The sequence below is a fragment of the Ambystoma mexicanum genome, chromosome 14 (genome assembly GCF_040938575.1).
Source record: "Ambystoma mexicanum isolate Mex_15411 chromosome 14, UKY_AmexF1_1, whole genome shotgun sequence".
Lineage (NCBI taxonomy): Eukaryota > Metazoa > Chordata > Amphibia > Caudata > Ambystomatidae > Ambystoma > Ambystoma mexicanum.
This window is the reverse complement of record NC_090940.1, coordinates 211,534,080-211,551,670: the sequence shown is the minus strand read 5'-3', so window position 1 is coordinate 211,551,670 and position 17,591 is coordinate 211,534,080. Positions and strand designations below refer to the sequence as shown.

Sequence of the window (17,591 nt, the reverse complement as noted above, 5' to 3'; positions counted from 1 at the left end):
AGAAAATGTAAGCTACTTAGATTTTTATTACATGTTAGAATTAAAGTAGAAGGTATAACTGCCCCTGCATGGTGGTTTTGTTTGCCTGTTTCCAGGAATAAGCAGTTTCCCACAAAGGTATGTTATTGTTATTTTGCACTTATATAGCGCCTTATATACCATTGGTATGGTCTGAAGGCGCTGGTAGGTTGAACGCCCTTGGGAATCGAAGTTCAGATCAGTAGAGAGAGTAGGGAGAGTCAAAAGGTGCGTGTGTGCACCGGATATGTGTGCAGCTCGTGCGGTACACATGTAATAGCTGATTCTTATTGGTAGGTGTGGTGGTTGAGAGATCAGGAGAATGTGTTCGTTCTGGCAGGATTTATCCGGAACGGATGTGGCTGCGTTAGGCCTGAGGAAAACGCCTGGCTGGGGGTGTGAGACCAGCAGTGTTTACATAGAATGATGTGGAGTAAGCGGTGGATGTTCGTATGGGAACAGTTATACCGAATGGTGTCATAGTATCTCTGTGTTCTAGTTGAGTGGTGATGTAAAGGAGAGAGTAAGCGTGGGGTGTGGTAAGAATGGTTATATGCTCTTTCAATGTGCAAACTTCTAAAATCACTTTCCCAGAGAGGCTACCGGGCGAACTTCTAAGTACAATTTTCCATACAGAGGCTATTGGGAACATTTCTAAATTCAGTTTATCAGCGAGGCTATTAGGCACACTTCTAAGTGTAACATTCGCGGAGGCTATTGGGTACACTTCTAAATGCAAATTTTCACAGACCGTCTACTGGGCTACATTTCTAAGTTCAATTTTCCAGAGAGGCTATTGGGCAAACTTCTACTTGAGACTTTCCAGGGTGTTTATTGGATGCACTTCTATAATCAATTTTCACAGATGCTATTGGTAGCACTTCTAAATGCAGCTTTCACAGCGTGGCTAATGGGCACATTTCTAAATGCCGCTTTCACAGAGGATATTGGGCCCATATCTAAATTCAATTTTCCACTGAGAGGCTACTGGGCGCACTATTAACTTCATTTTCCTGCGAGGCTATTGGGGATACTTCTGAATTCAGTTTTCCAGCGAGGCTATTAGGAACTTTCTAAATTCAATTTACCAGACAGGCTATTGGGCACACCTCTAGATGTAACTCTCATTGCGGCTAATGGGTACACCTCTAAATTCACAGAGGGGTTGTTGGGCACACTTCTGAAAGCAACTTTCACAGAGTGGTTATTGGGAACACTACTAAATTCACAGCGAGGTTATTGGGCACACTTCTAATGGAGCATTCCAGAGTGTCTATTGGGTACATTTCTAAATGCAGCTTTCCAGAGTGTCTATTGGGCACACTACTGAATGCAATTTTCACAGAGTGGCTATTGGGCTCACTTCTAAATGCATCTTTCACAGAGGATCTTGGGCACACATCTAAATTCAATTTACCAGAGAGGCTATTGGGCACATTTCTAAGCTTGACGGAGAAGCTGTAGGGCACACTTTCTAAATGCAACTTTCACATGCTAACTTTCACAATTCCGTCTAGGAGTGGACATGCTAACTTTCGCAAATTCCGTCTAGGAGTGGACATGCTAACTTTCACAGTTCTAGAGTGGACATGCTAACTTTCACAATTCCGTCTAGGAGTGGACATGCTTACTTTCACAATTCCGTCTAGGAGTGGACATGCTAACTTTCACAGTTCTAGGGTGGACATGCTAACTTTCACAGTTCTAGAGTGGACATGCTAACTTTCACAATTCCGTCTAGGAGTGGACATGCTAACTTTCACAATTCCGTCTAGGAGTGGACATGCTAACTTTCACAGTTCTAGGGTGGGCATGCTAACTTTCACAGTTCTAGAGTGGACATGCTAACTTTCGCAAATTCCGTCTAGGAGTGGACATGCTAACTTTCACAGTTCTAGAGTGGACATGCTAACTTTCACAGTTCTAGGGTGGACATGCTAACTTTCACAATTCCGTCTAGGAGTGGACATGCTAACTTTCACAGTTCTAGGGTGGACATGCTAACTTTCACAGTTCTAGGGTGGACATGCTAACTTTCACAGTTCTAGGGTGGACATGCTAACTTTCACAGTTCTAGAGTGGACATGCTAACTTTCACAGTTCTAGAGTGGACATGCTAACTTTCGCAAATTCCGTCTAGGAGTGGACATGCTAACTTTCACAGTTCTAGAGTGGACATGCTAACTTTCACAGTTCTAGAGTGGACATGCTAACTTTCACAGTTCTAGAGTGGACATGCTAACTTTCACAGTTCTAGAGTGGACATGCTAACTTTCACAGTTCTAGAGTGGACATGCTAACTTTCACAGTTCTAGGGTGGACATGCTAACTTTCACAATTCCGTCTAGGAGTGGACATGCTAACTTTCACAGTTCTAGGGTGGACATGCTAACTTTCACAGTTCTAGAGTGGACATGCTAACTTTCGCAAATTCCGTCTAGGAGTGGACATGCTAACTTTCACAGTTCTAGGGTGGACATGCTAACTTTCACAGTTCTAGAGTGGACATGCTAACTTTCACAGTTCTAGAGTGGACATGCTAACTTTCGCAAATTCCGTCTAGGAGTGGACATGCTAACTTACACAGTTCTAGGGTGGACATGCTAACTTTCACAATTCCGTCTAGGAGTGGACATGCTAACTTACACAGTTCTAGAGTGGACATGCTAACTTTCACAGTTCTAGAGTGGACATGCTAACTTTCGCAATTCCGTCTAGGAGTGGACATGCTAACTTTCACAATTCCGTCTAGGAGTGGACATGCTAACTTTCACAATTCCGTCTAGTAAGATAGAGTGGCATGGGCTTTCTGGAGTGGAGTGATTGCTCTACTCCCCTACCCATACCACACTCACGGCTTTGGTGGTGTCTGTTGGTTGTTGGCTTCCTTGGCGTCCCCTGCGGACACCTGCTGACACTTCCTGGAGCCGCCTCTGTTGGAGCCGCCCTTGGCCATGGGGCCCTTAGCCGCTGGGGCTGCCGGGCAGAGGGCTGCCTTGGGAGCACCAGTGATGAAGGGCTCACGGCCCAATCAGAGCGGGGATGGGCGGGATGGGAGGCGGGAGGGGAGCGGGACCCAGGAAGAGGGTGCGGTGTGGGAGAGGGATGCGCTGGGGGTCTGGGGGCCTAGTTGCCACCAATAGAGGTGTGCAGGGCCCGGATGGCCTTTCTCACCTCGCGTCGGCTGCCTGCAGTGAACGCAGGGGCCGGCGCGAGGAGGGTCGCTAGACCCTTTCAGCCAGGGCTCACGGCCCAATCAGAGCGGGGATGGGCGGGATGGGAGGCGGGAGGGGAGCGGGACCCAGGAAGAGGGTGCGGGGTGGGAGAGGGATGCGCCGGGGGTCTGGGGGCCTAGTTGCCACCAATAGAGGTGTGCAGGGCCCGGATGGCCTTTCTCACCTCGCGTCGGCTGCCTGCAGTGAAATATGTCATTAAGTATGTCATTAAGTATATTCAGTCATCGGGGTCCGCCACAATCCCCACCCTACTTCATATTTTGTGGAATGCAAGTACTGGTGCTGGATGGCTGATGCATTTAAAGTGCCCCCTTAAGCCGTTTGTTAAGCTGTATGAAAACCTTTTGAGACTGTATGAGACCTGTATGAGCTGTATGAGACCTTTTGCAGTGAATAGTTTTTAAATACTCTTTTCCATTTCTTTTTTTGATTATGGAAATAATTTGTCATAGATCAAACAAATATAGTGCACCTTATTTGGGAATAGGTGAATTCTCTTATGTACTTATACATATATATCAGTAGGACAGATCAGTTCTATCGCATAAGTTGCCATTGATTGGCTGCATCTTCCAAGCTTACAAAGTGTGTTTGTTATAGGATGTCATTGGATGTCCGGGAAGAGTTTGCCCAACAGGCACAAAATGGCCCTAAACCATCAAGAGATTAATTACAGGGTTTGAAAATTAAGATTGGATAAGCAGGAGCTAAAAGCAGCTCCTGGGTATCCAGCATTAACCAGTGACCAGGCGCTACTACTGCGGAACCAGGAGCTAGTAGAGTTCCTCATATCTACCTTCCACATAAGTTGCAAAGATATACTTTTGTCCAATATTTATAACGCCTTCTGCTTTAAATGTCATACAGATGGGTTCTAATGTTTATGAATAGATTATCCCAAACGCACATAGTTAAATTCACGTAGGTTTGTTTGTTCAGCATCAGTTGATTTGGAGAGCCAAAAGTAGCTCCTGGTAGCTGTTGGTGGCAATTTAAGCAGGCTCTTCTAGGCCCTATTCTGGAGCTAAATGGCTCCCCTCAATTTCGAACCCTGGATTATATCTCGTATGTGCAAACGCAGTGTATATTGGTCAAATTGTCATCTTCCTGTGTGCATATAATCATCCACAAAGTATGCATCACAGATATTTGCACCTGCACTCCTGTCCACCGCATACACATTTGTATGTGTGTCTGGTGCATCCTCTATGCACCATTATTGGCTCCTTGACATGTGGTCCCTGAACAGAGGCCTGCTTTCGCATTCATGTTCTTGTCCGCCCGTGATGGATCTGAAATCTGTAGAATGACCTTGTCCCATCATGAAGTTTCTCCTACTGCAAAAAAAGTGTATGTCCATTTGCAACCCTACATAGAGCAGTGGTACGGGACATAGGGGGATCAGAAACACGCTTATGCCTTGCTAATCCATCTGCACCAACTCTGCGGTTGGCTCAAGTTTAGAAAAGTAAAACAAAAAAAAACGGTTGCATGTGCTCCATCTTGTGTAACTCTTGAGCGTCTGTGATTGTTCAATTGTTCTTCTGCTATGTTTTGTATACAAATAGACAGAAAACGTCCTGTTGTGGTTACCACAAGATGTAAGCACAAACGTCTTGCTGTCTAGGTCATTTTGCTGTATTTTTGTTTTTCAAGCTAAATCTCGATGGGGGAGAAAACAGACATTTTGTACAATATATTAGAAACTCCTAGTCAAGTAAAATGACTTTTTAAGGAACAGCAGCTGGAAGCAGCTTGTGAGTGCACATCTGCTCTGTAAAATGATTCATTTTGACCTGACGCAATATTGCAGATAGTAAAGTCGTTAACCCTCATTGAACGAATTGGAGTACTGTAAGCAATTCTGCGGTATATAATGACAAAGATTTAAGAATTAAGACAAAAAAACCTTGCTCCAATCGAACAGGGGTTGGCGGTTACACAGTCCTGTCCGGATAGCAATTGCTAGTGCTACCCTCAGAGAGCCTTTCGGGGAAGAAATGGAATCGTCAGCGCAGCGAATTTAGCTGAAACCCCTCATAGGCGACACAACATGCTTGAAAGAAAGGCACGAATCCTGCTTTTCTGTTTGGTATGTATTCCGTCCAGTTGGACGGCACACGTCTCCTTTACGTGTTTTTTTTTGGTTTTGTTTTTGTTTTTGTTTTTTTATTTTTAAGAAAAAATGATGCTGCCGGAATACCCCTTTTAATCTTACTATGATGCCTTTGCTCCAAGTATATTGCCTATTCTAATCTGCTATTTATAAAGTTTCACGGGTGAATTGTCTCCCTCTTTTTGTACACTGCACCAATCTCCTGTCTGTATGTTTGCGGACAGGGACCCGAGTTCTTCCCTTTTTCTTTCTCCACCTTGCTCTTCTGTTTGTCCATGCTCGCTGTCCCTCTCTTTCTTGGTTCTCTTTCTATTTTGCATCAGCCTGCTGCTTTGTATTTGCTGCATAGCTACGGCATTGAAGATTACAGCAATTCAAACTGATCATGGCAAGATTATGAAAGGTACACAGTTTACTTGGCAGGCCGGTGAGTGAGTCGTTTAGTTTCTTCCTTCTGTCTACTTGGGTAAAAACGATTGGTTTTTGGACAAAAAACCCTTTAACGTATTAAAAAGTGGGTTTCTTGCATTGTAGTGAAGATAAACGGATTACCAGCATGAATATACTTGCATTATATTTTTGAAAGCTTCATAGGACACAGTGCTGGGGCGTTCTGGGGCTTCATGTGATTGAAACAGCTGCACACGTATCAGCATATATGAGATTTTTAGGGCATTCAGACTGAATTTACCATTCGAAAGCGAGGACCTATTGCCTGTACAAATGCCTGATTTTGTTGTTGTAATGACTTACTGGCAGTGGGGCTGCTGTTTTCTTAATCTTATTGCTTGGAATCCAGCATTTGTTACTCAAGATGATTGAAATTGGTACTTTTGAATTAGAGCACTTTGAAAAGTAAGGACATTTTTAAACTAGTGCTTTTTTGAGTTGCTCTTTAATATGGTGCCATACCAGGATATTCTGCTTGTGATGTCATTGCAGCCCTTGGATTGAAAATGTCCGTGAAACCTGCTTCAAAGTTTTTTCGTTTGTTTAAATTTGCTATAATTTTGGACTTTGCATGTTTCAATATTTTCTTCACACATTAATTCCTTACATTGCATTCACAAAAGAAAATCTATATACATATCTTTTTAACTTCCTAAACTGTTTTTTTTAACCTTTCGTACAGATCTGGTGTCAAATTTTATCCGTCATGGTCCAACAATTCCGAGACGAACAGATGTCTGCCTTTTAGATACTGGATCTGCAGCTTACCCAACTGCACCTGCCTCTGGTGATGTAGCTGTTTCTAGAAGCCAAAGTTTTCTTCGACCACAAGTGCCCAGACCATCTCATGAAGTTGTGAGGCGAGAAAGCAATAGACTCTCAGCACCGTCCTACCTTGTGCGGAGTTTGGGTGATGTTCCACAGGAATATGGTTCCTCTTCACAGTCCTTCTTAACAGACACAAATTCTGCAGCCGAAAATGGAGAGGCCGGCTCCCGTTATTTTTACCCTGATCAATTTTATGATCGTCCAAGAAGACGCCAGCAAGGCGAACGCACCCAGGAAGATTTTAGATGCTATGAGCAGAGCAACAATCCATTGCAAAGAATGCCAGTAAACCAAGGAAGACAACAAGCAGGCAAGTATTTGGAAAAAATCAGATGAAGCTATTTACATATTTTGGAAGAATGTTTACTCGTGTGTCTGACCGTTCGTATCTGCAGTAAAACATTCAAGTAACACACTACTAGCCATGCATAATGTCACTAGTTTGATTTCTCCACACACCCCAATCTCGCCATTGGTCAAAGGCAATTCCCACTAGCCAATGCCTAGTGGGGACCGCCAAGTTTGAGGCCTACTAGCATTGTTGGTGGGCCTACTAGCATTGTTGGTGGTCCTATCAATCCTCCCCATTTTGAACATTTTGAGATGGTTATGAGACCCAAAAGGAGCCAATTTGCAGACAAATAGTGTAGACTTTTGAAAATGTTAGTACTAATTGTGTCCAGGGTCCAAATTAACTTTAATTGTGGATAATAACTTCTCCAGCATGGGGTCTGGCATGGACTTGCATGCTTGTGAATATTACCTGTCGCCATGCTGGGAATCTTCAGTAAAAAAAAAAGTTTCACTTTAAAACTGTATTTCTCCTCTAAACCAATCACTGTCTTCTGGGTCATACTGCTGCATCCAGTGACAGTCCTGTCCCTAAGCTCCACCCCTGGTGGCCATCTTCAGATTTTTACTGCACGCTTCACTGTTGGGAGTCCTCACGTTGATCTCCGAGCTATTTTTTATTTTCGAGTTTGTTACATAGAAAATAACTAGCTTTGACCGTTTTTATTTATTTTTTTTGCTTATCGTTTTCGACCAAAGGACAGCTAGCAACAGTAGGGATCCGCTGCTGGCGAAGATCTTCATCAACCATCGGATCGTCCACCGAAGTTATGAGAAGGGCTGGCCTTGGGCCTATTTCGTGCCTTTTCAAGCATGTCCGAGGAGAAGGGAAGGCAGGAGTCTCTTCAAACTCTGCACGAAGTGTAGATTAAGGAACGTATTCGTAGAAGATCAACATTTTAAATGCTTATATTGCCTGCATCCGTACCACGATGAGGAGCGATGTAAGGTGTGCCGTGGTTTCTCAAAGAAAATCAAGAAAGATCGCTACAGAAGACTGGCTGCTTGGCTCAAATCGAGCAAGTCCCCTGACTCTGGCCTCTGGGCAGGGTTATGCCTCACTCAGGACTAGCCAGTCAGAGGAGCGAACTCCCTCTGGGAGGAGGTTGAGATCCTTTGAAGACACCCCGCCTGTGGGGGTCCAAGAGAAGGCCAAGCTCTGTGATGCTGGCTCCCCTGGCTTCGCTGCAGATGCAGGTCCCAAGTCGGGCAGAGCACGATCACCATCAGTCTCCACGCTGAGCCTGCTGATGAAGGGGTTCTCTTGTAAGAGAACGTCCCTAACCCTGTCCAAACTAATCAGTGGACAAACTGACAAGGGAGAAGTCCAGGGAGGACACGTCAAAACTAAGATCTCCCATACCTTCGAAGTCAACCGATGGAGGCCCCCATCGATGAGTGTCTCGACGAGCACATTGTCGACCAAGTAGATGACGTCTACCACAACAGCATTGAAGGAAAGCGTGTCAGTGAAGGTGGTGCCTACGACTGCCACCCCATGGGTGTCCTTACCCCCATGGCGTGATACAGCTGCGGCGACAGCAGGCATCCCATGGATGGGGAAAGGACCTGACGAGAAGGAAAGAGGAGGACAAGGCAGCCCTGATGGAAACACCACACGTACTGCTCCAGGAAAAACCGGTGCAGACTTATTCAAGCTCCGATGACTGCACCAATGATTTGCCTAATGACTACTATACAGACCACGAAGGAGGGGAATCTGAGGGCGGTGAACCTATGTCCCCTGCATGCAAAAGAAGGCGTGTCAGTCCAGACCCTGCGCCACTTGCTCCTTTCACCCCTCAACTGAGGGACGTGTTGCTGGATATTCTGACGTCTCTACACACACTGGTCACAGAGATCCAGCAGAGGATGCCCCCTGCACCGGGGCCTGCGCCACCACAATACCCTCAGGAGCCTCCGAGGTTGAGCCCCCCCAGTCAGAAGAGAAAGACTAAGGGGGGTGCTGGTCCTTGAGATCACCCGACCCCCCCCCCCGCACTCCCTCTCCACCACCACCACCACCACTGCTGCATCGCAACCTGACTCCACCTGGAGCTCTGGCTCTGCATACGGACACAGGCACCGACTAGGAAGACGACTTTGTGCCAGCTGACGGGTTAACACCACATGTGGAGGGCCCCCGCGGGGCCTCCCCGCCTGACAAAGTTGGATACTTTTATTCCATGATGTCCATGGCCTCTGACCGGTTTTAGTCAGTACCTGAGGAAACTAAGAAAGAGGGGTTCCTGTGCCAGCGGCGCAAGCCCAGAAGAAAGACCATCATGTCCGTTCCTTGCCTGGATGATATCTGTGAAGAGGGCCTGGCGGTAATGAAGAACCCGAGTACAGCCCCGCCCAAGTGTGACAAACTGGAGAAAAAGTACAGGGTACCAGATTCAGCTCCCAGATGCTTAAGATCTCAGCCTTCACCGACTCGGTGGTCTCGGCCGCAGCAAGGAAGCGCTTGTTGAACCCATCGTCGGTAGCCATGGTATCTCCGGACCAGGAGGGGTAGAAGCTGGACACAATGGGCAAGAGAATAATCTATACAGAAGCCTTTACCATCAAGGTGGCTCATGCCCTAGCCATTTTGTCCCGATATGACTGGGAACTATGGTGCAAGCTGGGACCTATTCTATACTTCTGCCTGAGGACAATAAGGTTGAGGCACTAGAACTGTATCAGGAGGGGGAGTTGACCTCGGACCAAGCCATTACAGTGACTATGGACAATCGCGGACACAGGATTCTGCCAGATGGGGAACAGTGTGTCCCTTCGTCAACACTGGTGGTTGAAGTCCACAAACATCTGCCAGGACGTTCAGGCTAACGTCGATGAGTCTTTACAAGCCATTAAAACCAACACAGAGACAGTGCGCTCCTTGGAAACCCTGCAACAACGTCAGAGGTTGTTGTATCGTTCGTCCATAGAAAAGCCCCTTGGATCTTCCAAAAAATATACTACTCCGTACCGTCAGCCTTCACGCTCCTCCACTCAAGAAGCAAACAGGGGTCCCTCTCAAGTTTACGGCAGCATAGGAGAGCATTGGCGCCACCCACAGGGCAGGGCCCTGACCCCCATACCACCCACCCTCCCAAGCAGGCCTGAACCGGCCGTGAACTTGGGCCCTACTTATGCACCCCAGTGGGAGGTAGGCTGGCGAAGTTCATTAGCGCGTGGAAGATCACCACCGACAGATGGGTGCTGGACACTCTCGAACAGGGTCACACCTTGGAGTTCCAATGCAGGTGCCTTTGTATTATACTGGTGCCTCGACAAGAACATGGGCCACTGCTTCTGCAATAGGTGCGTGCCATGTTGCAGAAGGGGGAAATGGAACCCGTGGTTCGAAAGAAAACGGGGTTAGAGGCCAATCCGGGATCTGCAGCGTCTCAACAAGTACTGAAAGTACTGATGATGGTCAGGTTATAACGCGTGCTCGGCCTGCTGGAGGAATGGGGTTTTCTGACGCTGCTGGATCTGGAGACGCCTACTTCCACATCCCTGTTCACAAGAAACGCTGCAAATTCCTACGATTGGTGGCTCCGGGCCAGCACTACCAGTTCAAGGCTCTGCCCTTCGGCCTAAAATCGGCTCCAAGGGTCTTTCCAAAGTGCTTAGCCCCAGTGGCAGCGCATCTTCGTCTGCAGTGCATCCACGTATGCCCTTAGCTGGATGATAGGCTTGTACGATCCTGCTCGCACGTTCTGGCGAGTAAATGCACATCGAGGACCGTACTTCTGCTGACTGAGTTGGGGGTTTCTCCATAAACTATCCAAAGTCCTGCTTGACGCCATCTCAGAACGCGCTGTTTCTGAGTGCCTGGCTCAACAGAGTAACGTGTTTGGTGTCCCCCTAGAAGGAGATGGTGGTGACCATACAAGGGAAAAGTACAGCGCTTGTCATCGGCACAGACGGCAACGGTGCGGGCCATCAAGTCACTGCATGGCATGATGTCCTCCTGCATCAGCCTCGTCCACCTCTGCAGACTGCCGATGAGGCCTCTCCAGGAGTTCCTGGATGCGAGATGGATAGAAGTATCTGGGACCTTTGCGGACAAGATGGGGACTCTGTTTCAAGTTCCACCTTACCAGGAGACAGTCACCACGGACGCCTCTCTAGAAGGCTTTGGAGCCCACACCAGGCAGTTTCATGGCAGAGGCCTCTGGAAGAAAAGGTCATCCACATCAATGTCCTAGAACTTCATGCCATGTTCTGGGCCCTCAAGTCTTTTCTACCGTCGTTGAGGGATGGACAAGGTGGTGGGATCTTCAGACACCACCTTGTTCTACATCTGGAAGTAAGGAGGGTCCCGCTCGCCGGCCCTCTCAGAAGGCCCCAGGATCTGTGGCACTGGGCCAGTGCATGTTCCACGTCCCTTTTCACTTGTGGGGCGTCAAGAACACCATCGCGTACTCGCTCAGCAGGGAGCTGCTTTCTTGCAACGAGTTGGATGTTCGCCAGAACTAGGTGAACCTTCTTTTCGACAAATGGGGCCAACCCGATCTCGTTGCAACGGCCACAAACTCCAAGTGCCAGAGGTTCGTCAGCAGGTTCCCTCAGCCGAGAAGCATGGGGGACGCATTCCTGTGGGAGGGACTGTTTCTGTATGCTTTTCCTCCGTTTCCACTCCTGCTATGTGTGATCCACACACTCCGGCAATGCCAATGCAGGATAATACTCAGTCACCTGTGTGGCTGTGACGGTTCTGGTACCCAGACCTGTTGCGTCTGTCAATGGCCCCATCCATTAGGCTACCACTGCTCTCCAACCACTTCACTAGAGAGGGAGGGGCGATTCTGTACCGTGAGCCAGAGACTCGGTTCTTGTCCATAATGCCAGAGTTGCTATTGGTTCTCTGAAACATGACATCGCACTGCAGGTGCTAATATTCATAATATTCATAAAGTATTCTCCATTTGCACATAGTACACCATTTGTTACTCTCCAAGCGTCAATTCTCACAAGTCGGTGGTTAGTGGAGAATACTAGTTTTGAAGCATGGTGTCAATATTCTCTACCCCATGTGCAGGACCTCCGAGCACTTTGAGAGATATCCTATTTGTAGTTTTCTTTTTCGTTTTTTGGGTAGTTGTAAATTGTAAAAGCCTTTTGCTCATTTGTAAATCTGTTTTTCTCATACCCCTCCAGAAAAATCACCTCACTGTTGCCCAATTGAAGCAGGTATTCGGTATCTGTAGTATTCCACAAAATGAATACACATCTGCCTGCAGTTGCTAGTCGTCTAGTCCTACTCTATTGACAATGAAATATACAAATTGTATAAACTAGATAGTTCCCAACATTAAAACCTTTGCTATCACGTTATTTCCCTCAACATTAGTATGTTACTTAAACAATTTGAGCGCCTGGGGACCTATTCCGTTGGTGACGGTGCGTGGTACAAATACCTTTAACGTTAACCTTAACATGAGGGCCTATAACTTTGGCCCCGGTGCAGTTTGTGACCAATTCAGCCTGCCACTATGTGTCTGTTACTAGCATGCCATGATTTCAATCCAGGCTTCTGATGGCAATCGGTTTGTTTGAATAAAAGGGTTGTGCACTCACGGTGTCCTGTTCGTTCAAACAAATACTCGCACAAAATGGCAACCATTGAAAGGGGAGGCGATGCTCCATGCAGAGCTTCTCTTTATTTTGCTTTGCGGCCTGGGTTGCGGGCACAGCATCGGTGGTGGCGCTTTCGCCAAAGAAATCGGGACACTGGGGTTGGCAGTTGAAGGAGCAGAGACCGGAGGGAAGGGGAGTTCAATCAATTTAAACTTTATTTTGACAAAGGCCCATATAAGTATACTACATAACGCATCAAATTTATAAAACAATTACATTTTCTCACATCTTTAAAAAAAAATAGTCTGCATCAGTCTACATTCAGAGAACTTAAAAGGATGTTATAGTGTGTTTGATTTATCTGTGGTTAATTTTGATTCGTTGATTTCTAGCACGCCTTGTTAAAAAAACTGAAGACGGCAAATGTAACCCCTTTCTGAATGGTCTTTTTGCATAGCAAATGCGCATCAATTGTAGAACAAATGTAGTATTTGAGGAAAATGGGGTGAAGCCATCTCTTCCTCAAATAAGCATATGGCGGACAGATCAGGAGGAAATGCATATCAGATTCTACTTCAGTAGTGCAAAACTAGCAAAATGATGAGGAATCTGTAGACATTTGTGATTTGTGAGTTACCTTTGCTACAGGTAAAACATTCAACTTACATTTTATGAATAGTGCCCTATTATAGCTTGGAAACATTGTTGAGGTGGAGTTTTGGGACCATATTCTTTTTAAATGGCAGATATCCTGGAAATTGGATTAACAGAATCTAAAATCGGCCTCCAGGCTTCAAATTTAGATGTGTTTACCTTGACTCTCTCTACCGTGATGGCAGCACCTTCGTTAAGGAGATGCAACATCCCTATACTGGGCAAGTGTATATATCACTTCCATGCTTTGCCATTTCTAGACTCACATCTTTAAACATCTCGTTGTGGAATCTTAGATTTGGTTTGTTTATACGTAGCCAGAAATGGAGGGGTTTGCTAAGTGCTCTAACACCAGTCTCCATAAGTAATGGGATCGTAGGTGGGCTGATTGGAAGGTTGTGTGTTTTTTCAGGGTTCAAAATTGAGGGGAGCTGGAAGCTATTTAGCTCCTGTTTCTAGCCTAGGAGAGCCTGGTTAGCTTGACGCCAACAGGCACCAGGAGCTACTTTTGGCTCCCCAGGCCAGCCAATGCCAAACAAAGACACCTATGTGACTTTAACTCTGTTAATTTGGGACAATCTATAAATAAACATTAGGGCCCCTCTGTAAGTCATTTAAAGCATAAGAGGTCATAAACAATAAACGGTATCAGGTAATATTATCCCCATATATATGGTCGCCGTATATAATATCGCCGGGAAAAGGTTGTGGCGATATTATATGGATGACCATATATATATATAGGGCCAGGGGCAGCAAAAAAAAAAGAAAGAAAAAAAGTGTTTAGGGGTTGCGGGGCTGTCCCCCCGCATGTTCCATGCAATAATGTCCCCACAAAAAACTGCCATTTTTCAGCGATATTTTTGCATGCCGATATTTTTGAGGGGACATTATTACCTGGAAACAGAATGATAGGTTTCCATGTTATGTGCGAGTTAGATTTGCATTACACTATGCACTAGTTTGTTGTCCCGCCATAGTAGCTCCTAGTTACTGGTTAATGCTGGATACCCAGGAGCTGCTTTCAGTTCCTGCTTATCCAATTTTAATTTTGACCCCTGTTTTTTATAAATGTATTTACCACTATGGTCACAGAAGAAGTCGTATCATGCATCAAAAATTCACTGTCTTATTGGGCATCAGTTCCATGCTTGGGCTAAAAAAAAAACATCAAGAACAGTTAAAGGGAGTCTGTAGCCAGTTTGGCAATTTAATGTGTACATTGCACCAGGACGTCTTTTGAAGAGGAGTTCACTCTTGGCCATTTGAGAGCTCCAATTAGTGTTGTCCTGAAAACCAACTCCTAAATAGTCATAGAAACTCGCCTGCTGGAGACCTTCCTCTTTAATTGAAATGTGTGTTTTGATTTTGGTGTTGAGTTACACACCATTACCACTGTTTAGATTGCTTAATGGAAAGTCCTCTTTCCTTACAGAAATCAGTTAATACTGTTGTTTTAAAATCCACATTTTAATCTGAAATTGAAACCGCTTCGTCTGCATACATTTAAATGCTTTCCTTCCGATTAGTGATAGTGGGAGCGTGTGATGGGGCGTCCGCCACAAATAACCACGCACAAGCTGTTGGGCAGTCCAAGGGTGCGTATTGACTTTGCAACAGATCAAGTGCCAGAATTGGGCTGTAGAGCCAAGCAGGTTCTTTAGGGAAGTTATCACTAGGGTCGCCCCTCTCCGTTTCCCGCTGGGTTACCCCCTCCATAGCTCAGGCATCCTTATCAGGAATGTTGGTGCGGTGACAAACCAAAGGGTGTCTTGCACCTAAAGGACTTATCCTCCAGGTGGCCAGGACACGGCCATCGCTTTTGGATCCAGTTCCTGGGGGTGGACCTATGCTGGAGGATCACCTGGGTGAGGGGTGTTCGGGAGTAGGGGCGAGGCAGCCGATAGTGAGATGCGGCATTCTCCTCTTTTTTTTGGTCATCTAATCCATCCTATTTTTTAGGATTCTCTGAGGTCCCAATCCCACCCGCCCCCCTTTTTACACTAACACTGGGCCGAGGAAGAGGGCGACTGAGAGTAACGAGACTAACTCTCATACATCGTACTGGACATGTGCTGTTAATCTGGTAAGGCACTTGACTAGTGCATACACCTGATACCAATTAGCTCTCCTCACATGGATAAATGGATAAAAGGCAGAACCTGTAGACACACTGGGAGCAAGGCGGAACACAAGTTTCGAGCAGCACTTCCGGGGCGAAGGCAAACCTGCTGGAGCAAAGCAACAGACCAAGGGGTGCTAGAAGCGGGGCAAAAAACTCCAAGAGTTCCCTACTGGAGGTTGTTTCCTCCGACAGGCCGCGAAAGCCACGTAGAAAAGGCCACATTCCACATCAGGAAGGTGGCATTGTGTTCCAAGGACACCAGCGACCCTGCTGTGTGAACGGCAGAGTTGGAGAGGTGAGGCCAAGCCTGTTGTTCTAACCTTGACCCGTGAATTGGAAATCGTAAAACTAAGAAGGAAACGTACACAGCCGGGCGAGTTGGTAAGCGACCTGAGAGACCGGTGTGTGTTTAAAGAAAGTTTAAAGTGGCAACAATGTATTGCAAGTTTAGGCTGCACGCGTGTGGATGAAATGCAAAGAAAAGCAGACCTGTGAATGAACTTTGAAGTAAGGGCAGCTGTGTAATCGGCGATGCTGAGCAACGGAGTGGTCCGGCGAAAGGAAATCGTCCACTCAGTCTCTGTGAAAGGTGCGTTGTTTGTAACAATAAAGCGAATGAACTGCAAAAGCGAAGTAAGCCAAAATTAACTCCTAGAGAAGGGGAGAGTGAAAGTTAAACCTTGTTCTGTTAGTCGAAGTAGTCCTGCGGAGGTCTGTAAAGGAAGCCAGGCACATTCGAAAGTCTTTGATGCCCAAAAGTGGTCTGAGCCCGACTGAGGGAGGCCCGAAGTGTAATAAGCTTGGGGAAGGGAGCCCCCTTGCAAGTTTTGTTGAACTTTGTTCTGAATCAGTCTGAGCCCGACAGAGGGGGACCTATGTGAACTTTTTGTTGAATTTGGATGTCTGGAAAGAGAGAATGTAACGTGGAAGGCCAGGCGGGCCTCGATCCACGTTTTGGGAACTGTACATTGTGTTGAAAACACGAGCCAGTGTGTGTCATTCTGCCTACAGGGACCACCTTACTCTGTGTGATCTAACTTGGGGAGGAGAGGTGATCCAGCCACATTTATTCTTTTAAACACTGATTTTTCCATTACATACATTTCTCCTTTATACACTTTTTGTACAAGAGATGGAGCAGGCATTGGGTTTTGTCAGCATAGGTCATTTTGATTTGACAGACTCCACTAGGACTGTTCTGTTTATCTTTTGATGGTCAAGACTACTCTCATCTTAGTTATAGGGCAAAGTAGGTGTTTTTCCAACCCCAGAAACTTCAATAAAGGTTTTACAAATTGTACCTATTCTGTCAGTGTCATACTTGTGATACCATGCCTCCCTTACAGTGCTCACCAACGGTAAGCCCCGTCTGTCTCTTTGCTGGCTTCTCTATTGGTATTTTCCCAAAGACGATGGCTGAATAACTCCCTAGGGATGTTCTAGTATTTCCCTGATCTAACCCGCTTAGTGTTTTAGGGAGTTTGGGATGGTGCCTTCGTCCACCCTGTGTCATTCTCTTCTCTCGCAGCGTTCTTACCCGACCCTTCACTACATTGGGTTCCAGATGTACTTCTCCCATCATGTTGATATCCCTCCAATCTCGCACTCCACCATCACACCTTCACCCTTTGATCTTGACTTCTCTTCTTGCTTCTCAACTACTTCACTTACTACGGTCTCCACCTCTGGTGTTATCCTTTCCTCCTTCCTTCCCACCTGCTCTACCCCCTTGCCACCACTAGTGTCATGGTGCATGCTTCAAAACCCCTGGAACTGATGGGCCCACCCCAGTCACAGGCACTCATAAGGGTTTATCAAGTCCCAAAGGAGTGTCCTAGGACCTCCTGGACTCAGTCCTGGCTCCGCTGGCGCCAGGCTCATAATGTGTTTAACTGCATGGGACTACTTACTCAGCCTATTGAGGCTAAACCTTTCTGCATACCCAGGTTGTGGCTGAGGGACTACTTTACCTGGAACTACTTACAAGGCTATTTAAGCCACACTACGCAGGTAGAACACGCTTCGCGTTATTTTGCACTCCTGCAGCGTAACGCTCACTGTGTCTGCTCCGTCCTCGAACATCGGTACTTGAGGGAAGAAAGAGAAGAGAACAGGAGTTAGTACAGCAACAAAGGCCTTACCTGCAGTATTCCATCCAATCGGTCGCGCCTTCAGCTGATCTCCGGAACGCCGCACTTGCAGAGAAGAAGGTATCTGCACAGGCATCCAATACTCACCC

The 17,591-nt window shown here is 46.5% G+C and overlaps 1 protein-coding gene across 2 annotated transcripts in view; it reads left to right on the top strand.

The window, feature by feature from the left end:
* Nucleotides 1-17,591, top strand: part of SAV1 (salvador family WW domain containing protein 1) — a 135,850-nt gene that overhangs the window by 28,680 nt on the left and 89,579 nt on the right. For both annotated transcript variants that reach the window (XM_069638962.1, XM_069638964.1), the window contains exon 2: nucleotides 6,503-6,958. In XM_069638962.1, the coding sequence (XP_069495063.1) occupies nucleotides 6,503-6,958 (456 nt within the window). The remainder of the gene's footprint in view (nucleotides 1-6,502; nucleotides 6,959-17,591) is intronic.